At 43.4% G+C, this 18,202-nt stretch overlaps 1 protein-coding gene across 4 annotated transcripts in view; it reads left to right on the top strand.

The window, feature by feature from the left end:
- The window catches only part of LOC134438719 (NAD(P) transhydrogenase, mitochondrial-like), a 46,565-nt gene that overhangs the window by 15,854 nt on the left and 12,509 nt on the right, over positions 1-18,202 (top strand). For all 4 annotated transcript variants that reach the window (XM_063188354.1, XM_063188353.1, XM_063188352.1 and 1 more), the window contains 9 exons: positions 2,171-2,304; positions 5,175-5,366; positions 6,243-6,393; positions 7,718-7,879; positions 8,828-8,938; positions 11,005-11,150; positions 12,453-12,648; positions 13,647-13,880; positions 17,551-17,711. In XM_063188354.1, coding sequence (XP_063044424.1) covers positions 2,171-2,304; positions 5,175-5,366; positions 6,243-6,393; positions 7,718-7,879; positions 8,828-8,938; positions 11,005-11,150; positions 12,453-12,648; positions 13,647-13,880; positions 17,551-17,711 — 1,487 coding nt within the window. The remainder of the gene's footprint in view (positions 1-2,170; positions 2,305-5,174; positions 5,367-6,242; positions 6,394-7,717; positions 7,880-8,827; positions 8,939-11,004; positions 11,151-12,452; positions 12,649-13,646; positions 13,881-17,550; positions 17,712-18,202) is intronic.

Here is an 18,202-nt window from a genome sequence, read left to right as displayed (position 1 = left end):
ATATGGGTATGAGGTATGATAGTAGGCCCATAAAGTATCAACGCATCCAAAATGGTCATATGTTTAAAACCACTCGAACTTTTTGGCATGCACATTCATTTGTCTACCATAAATGACAATTAAAATCTCTTCAGTTACGCCTATAGGCCTATCACATAATTTGTGTGTGCCTTTGTTACAATCCTACATAGTAGGCCTAACACCTATATTGTAGCTTAACAGCATAACAGTGCAGCTCAATTTCATAGGCCTATTCTAATTTCTGCATTAGGTTTTTAAACATAGATTCACCATCATGTAGGCCCATCTCAGCCATTCCCCACAAAGATGAACAGCATTAGGCTATATAACATTGGAAACTAATTATAAAAAACACAACATTTGTGGTTTTCAACTGATTTGAAGTTCTATTAGGTTACATATGGGTTTAGGCTTAGGCATTAGGCTATGTTTATAAGACACCTCACAATTTTCCCCTCCACTGTCATCTATTAGGCCTATTTAGATAGGCTATTTGTAGTGGCATGGTGCTCAGAGATTAGCAATGGGCACTGCAGCCATTAAGAGAGGAACTGGAGTTTTACCTATCATAAGATAACCCATACAGCGTTATCAATAACTGCAAAGGCAATAGACAGAAGAAGAAGCTGATGAAGAAGAAGCTTAATTTCTTAACTCAGGAATGAGTCCTTCTAGCTCCGAGAAATTGCTTTTGCAAATAACTTGGAAATGTCAGATCATGAAATAATTTTTAGGCTAAGTCTTGTGTAACAAAACTTGTAGCCTACCTCCCTAAATGATGGATTTGGTGGTGTTACTAGGCATTCTCCTGTGTTAGATTACATACCTGGCTTCACACGCGGGATTTTTTTTTTCAACTCAACCGCGAACGTGCATTTGCGTTTCTATCGGCATTGCAGTCCGTCGAACCGGCGGACAGATGCGCTTTCACTTGTAAACGCTGGCTAGTCCCCTAGGCTACTTCTTTCGGACACATGGTGCGAAGTGGCTAGATTTGATGAGAAGGGCGTGACTAATTTGTGAACGGTAGAGAGAAACCTGGAGTGGAGTAAAATGGAACGGAGTGAAAATTACAGTACAGATGAATTAGGTCTATATTTCAGACAGTCCAACAAAATCCCGGACATTTCTGAAATTCCCCCCGTACATTTTTTTAGGTCTCAAAAGTAGGACATGTCCGGGCAAAACCGGACGTCTGGTCACCCTACAGAATGGCAAGTTGTAGTGCATTACTACAGGCCCTCTGTATTGTAGTACTACGGTAGTTAGCTTCAATGAATATTACAGCGCGATACTGGAGGTACGGCGTGCATTAAGGGGCTTCACGCTCTTCTTTCTCAATTAACATGTTTCATCACCAGCCAAAATGGCTAGTAGATGTTAATCTTACTAGCAAAACACACTCTCACTAATGGGTCAAAGTGGCTACTAAGTAATTTTTTTCTACCAGCCAAACTGAAATTTCACCAGCATTTGGCCGCCCGGTCGGCTGGTGTTAATTCAGAGCCCTGCTTGTCAGTAATAACAGCATGTATACACTACAATATCAGCAAGTCAGTTGAGATTAACCCCTTAAGACATGGCATTATAAATGAGCTGTTACCAGAATGACAATGACCAAGTCGTAATGTATTTCTAAAGGCCCTGTGCTCTGTCATAGTAGTGTAGTACTATAGTAGTTAACCTTCAATGCCTATTACAGCGTGCCACAGGAGGTACGGTGTGCATTAAGGGGCTACGCCAAAGTGCTTGAGCCATTTGGCCGGTTGGCCGGTGTTCATTTAGAGCAGTGGTTCCCAACCTTTTTTCTTCAGGTACCCATATTTTTACCATTGTAAGCTTTGGTGACCCAATTGTACCAGCGCCCGCACGACAGGGAGTCACATGATACTCCGCTTCCTTCCTGCGAAAACTAATTTGTTATTATTTTATTCCTCTATTTGTCTTCAGTCAAATATAGAATACATGTTTAATGTATCACTTACATTTTGTTGCTTCTATGCAAAGTTTAATGTTTCGTCTTTTACTCAACATGGGCTATTTATGGTAATAAAATGCAACCCACTGTGGATCTCTGGTGACCCATAGGTTGGGTCCCGACCCATAGGTTGGGAACCAGTGATCTAGAGCCCTGTGTGTCTGTGTGCAGGTAAGAAGGCCCCCATCCTGATCAAGAAGGAGATGGTGGAGAGCATGAAGGACGGCTCTGTGGTGGTGGACCTGGCTGCAGAGGCCGGAGGCAACATCGAGACCACCACTCCAGGAGAACTCACCGTGCACAAGGTGAGACCACCACTCCAGGAGAACTCACCGTGCACAAGGTGAGACCACCACTCCAGGAGAACTCACCGTGCACAAGGTGAGACCACCACTCCAGGAGAACTCACCGTGCACAAGGTGAGACCACCACTCCAGGAGAACTCACCGTGCACAAGGTGAGGAGCGCCATTGAAGTACAGTACGTACTGTAGAATAGGCCCAGCCGTGGCTCAGTTGGTTGGGCACTCGACGGCTGCACCGGCGACCCCGGTTCGATTTCGGCCCGAGGTCATTTTGTCGACTCACTTCCTGTCGATGTCTTCACTGTCCCATCGCATAATAAAGCCAAAAAGCACAAAAATATTTATTTTTAAAAGAAATAAGTAGAGAATAGAGCTGAATAAAATGGAAAGTAGGCTAATACAATAGAATAGTCTTTGTCATTTCTATTATATCTAGATATGATCATTGAGATTCAGCAGCCTTGTATGACACTGATTCTTGAGAAAGCGGCTAAAACATGTCTCTGCAATAAACTGCCAATTCTGTTGAAAATAAACTACATTTTCATGAACAAAATGAATCCAGGTAAAGACCCAGGGGTCTGTTACACAAATGTACAGTCGTTTGAAATATTTAAGTGTAATTTTATTACTTTTCATGGCTATAAACCTGTCCACACCCTGTAAAAACAGCTGTCCCAAGGACAGACATCATCATTTCAATTGACTTAAAATGTAAAAATCACTGATATTATTGAATAATATCACCCTGATGTGAAAGTCCATATTGAAGTGGTTCTGCAGATATGCACATAGTGCGTGTAAAGCAATATTTACTATTTTCTGATTGCTCAAAGTGTGTCCAGCATATTAGTCACCACCGTCAGATTTTTTTAAAAAAAAGACAATAAAATCAGGTATGCACAAGGTCATTGTCATTACTTAGGACCCCGTTTCAAACCTTTAGCTCTACTGAATACTTCACCATCACTGAAGCTCCTGTAAGTTTACTAATTTTGCCTCAATTTGTTAATTTGTTTGGACACTGGTACTGTCCCAACCATAAACTGTCAACACCGTCGGGGGGTTTAATAGTATTATGTTACATTAATGTTAATTATATATACATTTTCAGAAGTGGCATGAAGCCCCTAAGAAACAGAGCGAAAACGAAGTGGCTAATTTGAGCAAAAAATGCACAATATGTAAAAGAGTGTTTTTTTGTCTCACACCGTCAGATGTCACCACCGTCAGATTTTGTTCCGCTCATCATCTTGTTCCATATTTTACTAAATTGTGCTGGTTAATGAAACATTACCAGACATGTTAGTAATAATTGTGACCCAAACTTATACTCCAGCCTCCACTGAAGTGCATTTGGAGGGTTTTTTGTCACAAAACCTGACGGTGGTGACATCTGATGTAGTTCACAAAAAAGCATGTGTTTTACATGTTTTTGACAAGTTTTAAGAATATGCTTCCAATAAGTATCTACAATTATGTTGAATTGTAAAAGTAATTCACTTAAATACAGTAAACATATTTTTTTACTTCTAATTCTGTCTGACGCTGGTGACAAAACCAAGAAAGAGCCCATTTTATGAAAAATGTAAAACATGGGGAGCTTGGCCAATACATTCACTGCACAGCCAAGACCTTCATCTATGATAATACACCTCTATATTTTGGATTTGAACAACTTAAAACCTGTTTATGCCACATTTTCAATAATCTAGGCCTACTTCCTAGAGTATCTAACAAATGAAGAAAAAACTCATGCACAAACATACTGTGCACACACAAAAATAAAGTGTTTATGCTAGATGTCATTGACTTGAGAGGGCTATTTATTTTGCTAAATGTAGGTAATAATTAGGTCACTTTCATCACCTTCAGATTACTGTCACCACCGTCAGTTCTTAAGTCACCACCGTAAGAAGGAGTTTTGGACATTTTAAATGAATGTCCTTACAAAATTTTCCTTTGGAGTTGTTGAATTACCAAAGTAATTGCAAATTTAAGCCTACACGAATATTTGTGAAATTACAAAAAAATGTTTGATCTATTTAGGCATTAAGTAAGCATTGTCTGACAGCACATATTTTTAAATTAGAACACATGAAGCCATATTAAAATAGAATGAAAGTGAATTTTCCACATTTAAAGGCGTATGTGTGAACCAAAAAACACACACAATCACTTAAAAACTCCAGATACATATGCAACCAAATCAATACACTTTTTATTGCTTTTAAATTGTGTCTGACGGTGTTGACAAAAAACAATGTATGATCGGAGAAAAACCTGATTTCTGAAAAAAACTCAAAATGGTGAGATTGGCCTTGTGCATTTCTGAAAAGCTAAGACTTTTGTCTACGAGGATATACCATATTATTTTGTAATTCACTTCGTTTTTTTCTTTCGAGATTACAACCTGTTTTAGCCACTTTCTCAAGAATCAGTGATGCACATGTATGTAGCATATTTGCAATGTGGAATAAAATAAACAATAGTGCAAGGAATGTTGGGGATGAGGTGCATGAAAACCCCATGAACAGGGGAAAGGCTTGCCACATGGCATAAAGCAATATTGCGAATATAACAACTTTCATTAAACAGGAGATGAAAAAAGGGATGTTTTCACACTGAGAGAGCATTCAAAATGTTAACATTCAATGAGGTCCGACTTTTATTTGGAAACAAGATCAATCAGAATGATTTGTACACATGGCTGTGAAAATAGCAGTGATTGGTGGTACGGGAATAACTTAAAAGTAAACGGCTACAAAATAACACCTAAACGTGAGAACTTTAATGACCCCATTTCTTTTCCCCCACTGTGATTTGAGCTCTGGCGCTACCTCTGATGGTTATTCTTTTCCCCTCCTACAGGGGGTGACTCACATCGGCTTCACTGATCTCCCCAGCAGAATGTCCTCGCAAGCCAGCGCCCTCTACTCCAACAACATCCTCAAGCTGCTGAAAGCCATCAGCCCCGACAAGGAGTACTTCCACTTTGAACCCAGGGAGGAGTTTGACCACGGGACGCTAGACCACGTTATCCGTGGCACTATGGTGATGCAGGTACGGTAAGCCATAGGTGCTCATTTACCCAGCTTAGAGTGCCATACCTGAGGCCTATTAGAGCCTGTTTGACAATGGAGGATTTATTAGTCGTCTGTCAGCTCCAATGGCAAAACAGTGAGGAGACTAAGGGTTGATATCGTGTTTGACAGGCATGTCAGGGAGACAAAAACATTGGACTGAGAACAGAACCCAATTTCTGCAGGTCCAAACAGCCAACTTGGCTTACCCTTGCACGGTTTTCAGCAAGACTGACATCTCACGTGAGAAATAGGATTGGCGCGCTGACTTTTTTTTTTTTTTTACTGTATCTGCGATCATTTTCCAAGAATTCCGGCTCAAATACTTTGTTTATTGCATAGTTGAAAGACAGAGTGGGGGGAACAGTTTGCCTCCAGGAGATGTATCAGCTTACCTTGTGTAAAAAAAAAAAAGAAAAAGAAATTCATGTATTTTTCATAGGGATTCATCTCGCTGTTCGGGGCTATTTCTTAGCACATTCCAAATAAGTCTTTTTTTGTTTTGCTTTGTTTTGTTGACTTGGCTGTTGCATCTGAGCGCTAGCGAGTCAGAGTTGCTTTCTCGTCCTCCGTGCCTGCCATTATTTACACATAATAAACTATCATGTTCAGAGCACTGTTGATTCACGCAAGAGAACAATAAAGGCACAATAAACACTTGGGTAACACAACTCGCTTGATTTATTTCATCTGTTTCATGTGTGCATGGAGAGAGTGTGGGCAAAAGAGAGAAGGAAGAAGGAGAGAGAGATGGACAGAGAGAAAGAGAGACAGTGAGAGAGAGTGAGAGAGAGAAGGAAAGAGAAACCATGTCCATTGGGTGCTGACATTTCTGCCTTTCTCTCTGCAACTGCAGCAAGGCAAGAACATTTTCCCATCGCCATTACCCAAGACGCAGCCTCCAGCCCCAGTGAAGCAGAAGTCAGTGGCTGAGATCGAGGCCGAAAAGAAGGCGCAAGTGTCCCCTTTCAACAAAACCATGACCAACGCAGGGGTCTACACTGCAGGTTAGTGTCCCCAGCACCGGGGTCCCCATGGGCATGCAAGCCCAAATGTGGGGGGCTTAGTGCGTAGCGCCACAGCGCCCCCATACATGGGTTCTCAGTGTTTATCAACACGATGTTATGAGGAGGGGCAAGACACTGGAAGCCAACCACGTGAGCTAATTTTTTGACCGACAGCGGTTTCCAACAATCAGAGGTTGAGTTGTGTGCAGCTAGGTTTGCGCAGTCAGGTTCTAAACAAAATTTAGAACCCATGTATCCTACACAAGAGAACATTCAAGTCCATTCATATCACGAATCTGCCTCTGAAAATAGGCTGGCTATATCTTTTCGTTTCAGTGTGTCTCATGATTAGGGTGTGGGAGTAATCTCTCAGAAAATGTGGTATCTCTTAGATGCAATTCCCAGCATTTTAACCAAATTGTGTCCTGCTTCAGCTCAATACGGACCCATACTTTTAACTCTAAATACAGGATGATTCTGTATTTCAAGGGGGACGGTTGGCAACCCTTCTCATGATGGAAATATTTTATTTTGGTTGTCCCTGTTACTGTGCATCAGGGGTGAATTTCTCAAAACCAAAGTTGCTTACTACATTAGCTACTTTGTTGTTTTCAATGCATTTTCCCATTGGCAACTACCGAAGTTGCTAACAGGCTAACAACTTCTCTTTTGAGAAACTCACCCCAGTTTTGGTCAGAGACAAGTACGGTACTTACATGGTACCATAGGATTAGGGACAGGCACAGTATTACATTACATTACATTACATTAGATTGTACTTAGCTGACGCTTTCATTTATTGAAAGCGACTTACAACTATTATTTTTCAGGGTATTGGTTACAGTCCCTGGAGCAATGTGGGGTTAGGTGCCTTGCTCAAGGGCACTTCAGCCATGGTTGGGAGAGGTCAGGGGGGGATTCAAACCGGCAACCCCTAGATTGAAAGACCAACTCTCTAACCACTAGGCCACGTCTGTACAGTATAAATACATCACCATTACTGTAGGCAGGGAAGCCAACAGAGGGGGACAAAGGGGTCACTTGTCCCGGGCCCAGGGAGACAGGGGCCCCAGAATTGGGTCCTCAATACATTGTTAGTACTGGATTTTGGGCCCTTTTTGATGACTTTGCCCGACCCTGACACTAGGTACCGTATATGCTGTCACATGTAGATACACTGCAAATGAATTGTACTGTATATAAAGTGTTTGTCTTCTGAACAGTCAGTAAAGTCATAAAAAAGTTCCTGATTTTTAAACTCTGAAATGTGCAAGCACACACATATTTCTCATACAGTGCGTTTGTTTCTGACATGGTCTTGCAGGGTTTTCCACTGTCCTTGGTCTGGGTCTAATCGCCCCCAACGCTGCCTTCACACAGATGGTCACCACCTTTGGCCTGGCAGGAATTGTGGGATACCACACCGTGTGGGGCGTGACGCCGGCTCTGCACTCGCCCCTCATGTCCGTCACCAACGCCATCTCAGGTGAGATGTAGACACCTGTGCTGTAGTAGAACAGTGATTCCCAACCTTTTGTGTCTCATGTACCCCCCCCCCCCCCAAGCCTTTTCATTGTACCATGAGTACCCCATAACTCATATTTTACATTGCTTTTTCTATTCCGGTGTGAGTTTGCTCCAAGTATTTGTTAAGATTACATATTCCCAAGTACCCCCTGCAGCATGCTCGCATACCCCTAGTGGTACACGTACCCCTAGTTGGGAAACACTGTAGTAGACACATGATCACAGCCTACTGAACACCTGCTGTCGCACACCTAGATTAACCTCTTACTGCAGATGGGGTTGCTGGCAGGCCTATTTACTACTTCCTGAAAATACTTAACTACATCATAACATCATTGCTATGACATGACAGAGTGCCTTAAGTAACAGGCTATTAAGACATAGGCATTACAATTGTGGTGAAAGTGGGGTTCTAACATACGCTCTGTGCTAAGGGGTTAAGGTGCAGTGTGTAGGATGGCGGCCAGAATAGGTATCGCAGCTATGCTGCTAAGTTAAACTGTGCTGTTCAACTGCCAAATTTGATCTTTTCATGAATATTAACCAAATAATGAACTAATATTTACTATTATGTTGTCTTGCTTTAAGACAACTTAAAAGAGAGAGTATGTCGCAAAGCTAGAGAAAGTCAATGGATCACTGTAGCTTGTAGCATGCTACACGGATCCATTGACTTTCACTAGCTTAGCGACATGTTCCCTCTTTTAACTTGTCTTAAAGCAAGACAACGGCTTACATGGAAAATAAGACACTTTACCACCTTTATAAACCCTGGCCAACTATTTTAACTGTCTTAAGCCCCAAAATGGTGGCATACCCCTTTAAGCTTATTCAGTCAATAGGATTGCCGGGAAAAGGGCTACGATGTGAACTCACCCTGCCCTTGCTCTGCCTCTGCTCCGTACAGGTCTGACTGCTGTGGGTGGCCTGGCCCTCATGGGTGGAGGTCTCACCCCATCGAGCCTCCCCGAGAGTCTTGCCCTGGCAGCTGCATTCGTCTCCTCAATCAACATCGCAGGTCTGAGCCGCCCACAACCATACATATGTTTGATTTTCTTTTTATTTTAAAAAAGAGGCAGCATCTTGCATATAGTGTTTTTTTTATTGCATAGACAGTGTTTCACACTGAAGAAGGCACATGCCGATACGCAAATGTGCAATAAAAAAATACTAAATGCAAGGTGCCTCCACTTTAAAAAATAAAATAAAAAAATGAGTTGAGCATTTGGGAAGCAACCTCACAATCTCAGTAAGTAAGAGTGAAGCCTGCTCCTAGCTGAAAAATTTACTTAAATGATAACATTAGCCACTTAAGACGCGGCTTTATAAATTTGTTGTTACCAGTATGGTAATGACCAAGTCGTGGTGCATTGCTAAAGGGCCTGTGTTGTGTCATAGTATTGTAGTGCTATGGTAGTTACATTTCAATGTCTATTACAGCGCGCCACTGGAGGTACGGCGCGCATTAAGGGGCTACCCCATTACATTTCTCGTGTGGTAAATGGAAAGGCAATATACATGTATACAGTACATAAGTATATCTTTTTTAAAATATCCCCTGTCAAAGTCATTGGCTGTCTGGTCCGCTTGGCTGTGCGGGTGGGAATAGTTTATAATTGTATAACAGTCTACTTTGAAAGTAGATGCCCAAAACATTGAATCACTGTTCCATATTTTGTAATGATATCTGGATTAGAATAACTGTTTGTACTAAACTTTTATAGAAACTGTGCATGTTACAGCCACACTGCAGGATTAGACTGCATTACATTACACTTAGCATTTAGTCCCTTTAATCCAAAGAATTGAGTTTATTTAGGTACAGGGTGTTGGTTCCTGTCCCTGGAGCAATGCTGGCTTACATGCAGCAGACCACCCATATTCCTCCTACTGGTCCAGGATTTAAACCTGCAACGGTCCGATCCCAAATGACTGTAACTCACATACACTATTTATATAACGCAGTATCATAGTGCAGTTATGGGTAAGCGGTTGGGCAGGCATGGTACCGTCCAGCCGCACTGCTCCCTTGGGGACTGCCCCCCCTGCACGGGTGAGACATAAATGCAATTTCGTTGTGTGCAGTGTGCACTTTTGTGCTGTGGAGTGCTGCGTCATAATGACAATGGGAGTTGGAGTTTCCCAAGTGGGCTTTCACAACTATGAAGTTGTCCCCCAAAGCGCTTTCGAAATACACATGCACATACACACATACTACACACTCACACACACACACATTACCACATTCACACACCAGCTCTGGAGGCTGCCGAACGGTGCCAAATGTCTAGGGTTCACGTGAGAAAGTGTACACACACACTACACACACACACACACACACACACACACACACACACACACACACACACACACACACACACACACACACACACACACACACACACACACACACACACACACACACACACACACACACACACAAACACACACACACACAAACACACACACACACACAGAGTAATAATAGTCCTAAAAGAGAATTAGTCTGTAAGCGATTAAGTGAAGTGAAAAGTGAAAGCCCAACTGGGAAACTCCAACTCCTATTGTCATTGTGACACAGCACTCCACAGACAGCACACAAGTGTTCACTGCACACTACGAAATTGCATTTATGCCTCACCCGTGCAAGGGGGCAGCCCTCAATGGTTAGAGCACTGGTTAATTACTCCCTCTTCCAACCTGGCGGGTCGGGAGTCAAACCGGCAACCTTTGGGCTACAAGTCTGACGCCCTAACCACTTATCCATGACTGCCCTAACATTGTAACATGGCCCAATTTTCTAAAGCATCTACAGTACCAGAGATTCTTTAAGTATATAGAGATATGCCAACATAATGGGTTTGTATGGGCACCTAATGTGACCAGGTTCCGGTCTGCCTAAAGGGGCGTGTCATAATGCTCCTACAATGAATTGAACAGTCCTTAAGTCTGCCTAAAGGGGGATCCCCCCCCACCCCTTCCCCTTGCAAAAGCAGAACCCGTAAACAATGGGCCAGCGGAACCTCTCTCTTATCTACTCTCTCTGACTGTACTGTATTCTGCTGTGTATGAATGTCTCCACAGGTGGCTTCCTCATCACCCAGAGGATGCTGGACATGTTCAAGAGGCCCACGGATCCCCCCGAGTATAACTACCTGTACGGCATCCCCACTGCGGTCTTCGTGGGCGGATACGGTGCATCAGTAGCTAGCGGCTACCACATAGAACAGGCAAGGGCTGACTGCATCCTTTTTTCTTTTTTTTTTTGTTTACAGTAGACTCTTGCCCTTGCCTTTTGGGAAGCAAACGTGTGTGTGTGTGTGTGTGTGTGTGTGTGTGTGTGTGTGTGTGTGTGTGTGTGTGTGTGTGTGTGTGTGTGTGTGTGTGTGTGTGTGTGTGTGTGTGTGTGTGTGTGTGTGTGTGTGTGAAGTGAAAGCCCATTGGGAAACTCCAACTCCCATTGTCATTGTGACACAGCACTCAAGTGAACACTGCACACTGCACACAACGAAATGGCATTTATGCCTCACCCGTGCAAGGGGGCAGCCCTCAGTGGCGCCCCATGGGGAGCAGTGCGGTGGGACGGTACCATGCTCAGGGTACCTCAGTCATGGAGGAGGATGGGGGAGAGCACTGGTTGATTACTCCCCCCACCAACCTGGCGGGTCGGGAGTCGAACCGGCAACCTCTGGGATGCAAGTCTGACGCCCTAACCGCTCACCCATGACTGTGTGTGTGTGTGTGTGTGAATAGAATTGAACATTCACTCGTTATTGTAATTATCACGCAGGGAAATAAATATTAAAACAATTACATTAAAAGTGGCAGACACTGACAGTCACATAGGCCTATTTTACTGACAGTTACAGAGTTACATTTTGAATGGCCCTGACTCAGTTTAAGTTGATTTTCATCAGGTTCCTGTTTAAAAGCCCATAAAACAGCAAAAGAACAAGAAAACAACATCATATTGACAGAAGAAGAGACTGTCGATGTCGTTTTTCAAAACCACCTATAACTGTCAAGTTGCGGGTTTCTGAAGTACTTAATTGCAATCTGTTGTCAGCATAACACAACAAAACATATCATAAAACTATTCATACCCAGTAATTTGAGCCATATAAACCGTGTCTGCAGTTGCCTGTGTATACAGTAGGTATGTGCATGACCCCAAGCTAATCTGTGTGTGTGTGTGTGTGTGTGTGTGTGTGTGTGTGTGTGTGTGTGTGTGTGTGTGTGTGTGTGTGTGTGTGTGTGTGTGTGTGTGTGTGTGTGTGTGTGTGTGTGTGTGTGTGTGTGTATGTGTGTGTGTCTTTGTGTGTGTGTGTGTGTGTGTGTGTGTCTGTCTTTGTGTCTGTGTGTGTCTTTGTATCTGTGTGTGTGTCTGTGTGTGTGCACGCACGCGTGTGTTTGTGTGTTTATGTGTGTGTGCGTGCGTGTGTGTGTGTGCGTGTGTGTGTGCGTGTGTGTGTGTGTGTGTGCGTGTGTGTGTGCGTGTGTGTGTGTGTGTGCGTGCGTGTGTGTGTTGCCAGATGATGTACCTGGGCTCGGGCATGTGTTGTGTAGGAGCCCTGGCGGGCCTGTCTGCCCAGGGCACCAGTCGTCTGGGTAACGCCCTGGGCATGATGGGTGTTGCCGGGGGCATCGCTGCCACCCTGGGTGCCCTCAAGCCCGCCCCCGAGCTGCTGTCACAGATGTCACTTGCCATGGCCACCGGTGGCACCATAGGTATTGTCTCAGCGCATACCACCGTGTCTGTCTGCACTCATACATACCACAACAACGCCCTGTGTGTTCCCCCCCTCCCTCCCAACTTTTGAATCCGTTCCAAGTAACCATGGCAATGGTTCATTATTAAGGGCATTCTAGAAGGTGCTAGAACTATTGACTGTACATGATCACCATGGACACTAGAGGGACACATGAGTGGGGTGTCTGGTCTGTAGAGGAAGAAAAAACAACTGTAGAGTCGGAGTTGAATCCAACTTGTAAAAAATATGTTAAAGTATGCTATAAACAAAAGTGATGTAGCTACAGCAAAGATCCTTTGAGGTCCTCCGTGTCAACACATATGTCTCGTGCTTCGAGAGTATTTCATGGCTCTCACAGGGATAGTATGAAATCTATTTACTTTACAGCTTACATAGCATTTAAATCATCCTGTCAGAGTATAGTGTGTGTGTGGCTGCAATTTTCACATGATGAGTAACAATATATCCAAAACCGCAGGCACTTGCAAAAGCTCTGTGGGTGTTTTTGTTTATGTCTGCTGTTGCTTTTCTTTTTTTCCAATAAGTTTCATCTTCTAATTTGATTTGCAGGCATTTTAATTTCACACTAAGTAGTTGGCTCCAATCCCGTTGCAAGCAGGGTTTTGATCTTGATGCCCAGATATGTTCTGGGCTTATGAGAAACAGGCGTTTCTGTTTCATCAAATTTGCACGGCTGATTGAATTATGCTCTAATCAGACATCGCATGTCACTGCAGAGATGGTGCTGAAACGTTGACAAAATCTCTAAGGCCGCACGAGAGATGACAGATGATCTCCATCGCCTGACAAATACGCGCTGCAAGAGTCTCACGATATCTCATATCAATGGACCCTGTAATCCGTAATGATATGACAGCTAATCTGCTTGTTATTCACAACATAATGCCACACACTTGTTAGATCTGATATTTAATCCCCCTTATTTGTGTTATTTGAATCCCGCCTGCCTGCTAGGATTGACCATCGCCAAGAGAATCGAGATCAGTGACCTCCCTCAGCTGGTGGCAGCCTTCCACAGCCTGGTGGGCCTGGCAGCCGTGCTGACCTGCGTGGCCGAGTACATGATCGAGTACCCGCACCTCGACGCCCACCCCGCTGCCAACGTGGTGAAGACCGTGGCCTACCTCGGCACCTACATCGGGGGCGTCACCTTCAGCGGCTCTCTGGTGGCTTATGGCAAGCTTCAAGGTAAGTTACGGACACTGTTAATAAATTGCAGCACGATGGACACGAGTGTGCGGTATCTTCCTCTACAAAATTGATCTTGCACCCGCTACCTGCACCTCGAAACCTCTGGTGTGCGTTGGTTTCCTCCTTCAAAAGTTACGGACACCAGCACACCATGCGGCATGGCAGAATAGATATGAAGTAGAGAGAGAGTAGCTGAAATGTAGTCAAAGGGAACAAACACCAATCAGTCAATGAGCATTACAATGTTATATTACTGGTGGTTGATGGCAATCTTGACAGAAAATAACAGGCATGACACGGCTGAACAGGTTTATAGTAGAACAGAGGCGGGCAAACTCAGGCCCACACAGAGCCTTTACAAAACCGACTTTTACACCCAAATTCATTAAAATGACTACCTAAAACAGGGGACTTGTGAACTTAAAGTTAAACACGTACATAGGCTACATCTAAAAACACTTCCATATAATGTGCAGGAATAACGTCAAAGCTGACAAGTTATGTCTCCGTACACTATTTCTTATTATTGACACGGGGCAAATTGCCAGCGAAATCTGGCCCTTCAGTCAATATTCTTCACCGAATGTGGCCCTTGGGGCAAAAGAATTGCCCAGGTCATATATGTAGTAGAATAGTAGCATACATTTCTAATTTGATGCCTTCTTGGCCGAGAAAAGGCAGAACATTTATTTTTAGTGCTTGTGGATTTGTGACCACAATCCCCATAATGCATTGCAATGCTCAAGTTCCACAGGCCACACCCAGGAAGCACTGCCAGTGACTTACTGGAGCCTCAATGCCAGTGATTTCAAAAGCACTGGCACACTGATCTGTGATAGGTCTGTTAGCGCATTAGGTCCAACCCCCTATGGGCGAGGTTGAAAGGGTGGGAAAAAGGCTTGTAGTCTCAACAGAAATCCACCTCTCTTACACTTCCTCCTACAATGATGCAAAATGACGATTTTTACATCATTGTAGGAGGAAGTGTTAAGAGGTGAATGCGGATTTCTCCTGTCTCAGGGGGAATTGAGAGACTGTTGCACGACCATTCAGAAGTATGACTGGGTGTCTAGCAATGGACAGCCTAATGCAAATGGGTGGAGTGTCCCTTTAAATAGAGTACACACATACATACACATCATGCCATAGAGTCTGGCTGACATGTATGTACTGTAAATGTGCTGAGTCATACTCATCTCGACGCCTTTAACAGGTAGCGTGATGAGATAGTTTGTTCACTCAGACAAAGACACGCTATTTGAAACACTGTTGATAGTCACATTTGTGCCGAGGAAAGTGTGTAGTGAATATTCGTGTCCTGCTTGTCTCTCCTAACAGCTGACAAATAGAGCCATTGGTGTTGTATTTCAATTTGTTTCCCCCTGAGTACAGGAATGTCTGGTATTTAACGTGGGAAAAATAAATAAGCACTCTTGTAGGCAAGGTGACATGACATGAGTAACTGATTACTTAAATGCCCAAAAGAGATTAAGAGATTTGAAAAGCTGGCATAAGAGAAGCCGTTCATGCCCTCCCCTGTTGGAAAAATAATACAGGACGACACAAAAACACTGAAATCCGGGATCTGCCACCCCATATCATTTCCGGCATCTCTCCTTATTTAAGTATAATGATCTGGGGATGATTCTCTAGTTTTGGCATGTGATAGTCCCCCCTCTCCCCCCTCCACTATACACTTGTCATGTCCTCGACTCCAGCACGCAATGAGAGGATAAATGTCGAGGCGTCTTGCCACAGCCAGCTGGAAGGTCGTCTGAGGCTCTGGCTTACCACAGATAGGCCTCCTCAACTCTGCTGCAATCAGCCCTCTCTGTGGTCCAGTCACTCAACAAATCACGTTCAGCTTGTGTCTATAAAGATTTCCTTGACTTAACTCACCTAAAGAGGCTTCCCAGAATATGCCGTTTAGTGCTAGTAATTTGTTCTCCCAGGCTGTCACAACGCATTATGGGCCTTCTGAAATTGGAGGCTTTCGGGCCACCAGGCACATTTCCACAGTTTGTGTTATCCTGACTTAACTTTATATGTTTATCAGTGACTTTTATGCCTTTATCTCAAGTCAAGTCAAGTAGGTTTTATTGTCAATTTCTTTACATGCACTGGTCATACAAAGAATTTGAATTATCTGATGATGGGACAGTGTGAGATTGCGACAGGAAGCTAGTGGAACACAGAGACAGGGGAGGATTGGGAAATGACCCCGGACCGGAATGGAACACTGGTCCCAGGCAAAACGGGTCCATGCCTAAACCGATTGAGCCATGGCCAGGGCCTGACTTCACTTTTAAAAGGACATTGCAGTTCGTACAGTACTTGGCAGTATTATAGCAAACAGGCTGTTTTAAAATGGAACTGGCCAAATCAAATCAAATAAGGAATCACTCCATGACTGAGTGAATCAATCAATCAATCAATCAGTTAATCAATAATAATCCATTGTGCCAATTATTCTAACCTCTGCCCCACTGTTCCTGCTTGGCCAACACATGCTATTATTGGACATTCTGGGCCTTGTTAAATTGCAGACATTTGGCAGGCATATTCACACTTTGCCTCAAACTGACTTTCCTCTTAAATTGACAGAACAGATCAATCAGTCTGTCAATCAAGAAGCCCTTTAAAACATGCCGTTCCACCAGTGGAACTCTGTAATAGTCCCTGAAAAAACGTTATTACCATACGGTAGTACTACAACACTACTACAGTGCACAGGGCCTTTAGTAATACACTCGCCTCCAAAAGATTTGTCGCCTACTCATCTGTTTGGAATAACAGCTAATAACCTGACTTTCAATTAATCACTTGGCTTCAGAAGTCACTCATATGAAAGCTACAACCCTCTCAAATGAAAATGAATGTACAAAAATAAATTTCATACACCAAAGAAAGATTGACCCTTTAATGACCACAGACAGGGCAGATTTTCACAAGACAAAAGTTTTGTCGCCTATCGAACATAATGTGAAAATGAGCTTCAAAAGTCACATGAGTCACTTCAAAACACTTCAAATACGCAGATTGGGTGTCATACTTAATCACTGAATCACTCTCACCTCTCCAGAAAATCAACCTTGGCCTTAGGTGTATGTTTAGGGTCATTGTGATCATGGAAAGCAACACAATGAAAATCAATGGAGTTCAATGAGAGATGGTGACATATTTGCTATTCGTAGAGCAATACATTTTTAACTTCATGATGTAATCAATGATAAAAGCCCTCACACACCAGCAGCATATTCAATAAAGGGTCAATCTTTAGTTGGTGCATGAAATTTATTTTTGTACATACATTTTCATTCGGGAGGGTTGTAGCTTTCATATGAGTGACTTCTGAAGCCAAGTGATTAATTGAAAGTCAGGTTATTAGCTGTTATTCCAAACAGATGGATAGGCGACAAGTCTTTTGGAGGCGAGTGTACATTACGAATTGATCAATCCATTTTGGTAACAGCTAATTGCATGCCCAGGGGCACCCAGGTTCGAATCCGATCGGGGTCATTCCCCAACCCTTACCCATCTCACTCTCCACACTCACTTCCTGTCCATCTTCACTGTCCTATCTATACATTCAAGTCAAAAAGACCATAAAAAAAGAATTAAAAAATAAATAAACTAATTAGTAATATCCATCCATTGTGGTGTTCAGGTGTTCTGAACTCTGCCCCATTGATGCTGCCTGGCCGCCACATGATGAACGCCGGCCTGATGGCTGCCTCCATGGGCGGCATCATCCCATTCATGCTCACCGACAGCTACACCACCGGCATGGGCTGCCTCATGGGAGTCTCCGGCCTCTCCACCATCATGGTAAGTAGGACTGGACCAGTAATATTACATTACATTACATTACATTACATTGCATTTGGCAGACACTTTATAACCAAAGCGACTTACAAACGAGGACATAAATCATGACCAACACTAGGAGATACAAGGTGCACAGGAAATATACAGAACATACAGAAGTGCAGATGCAAAGAAGAGTTAGATAGTTTTTTTTTTAAAGTAGAGTACACACACACACACCCATACACATGTCAAGAGTCAAGCCTGGGGCTAGGGCTGCTCAAGCATTAGTCTAGTAGATAGTCACGAAAGAGGAGAGTCTTTACTTGCTTCTTGAAGGCTGCAAGAGAATGGAATAGAATAGAAATAGAAATAGAAAGCCTTTTATTATCATTAGACAAAGTGCAAATTCTATTGGTTCTGGCTGGTAATGACTTGAAGCGCCTGCCAGAGGGCAACAGTGCGAGGAGATGGAAGCCAGCAACATGATCTCCAAAAATTCCGTGCTCCTG

This window comes from Engraulis encrasicolus, chromosome 22, assembly GCF_034702125.1.
Source record: "Engraulis encrasicolus isolate BLACKSEA-1 chromosome 22, IST_EnEncr_1.0, whole genome shotgun sequence".
NCBI classification, from domain to species: Eukaryota; Metazoa; Chordata; class Actinopteri; order Clupeiformes; family Engraulidae; genus Engraulis; species Engraulis encrasicolus.
This window is presented reverse-complemented; position numbering and strand designations above follow the sequence as displayed.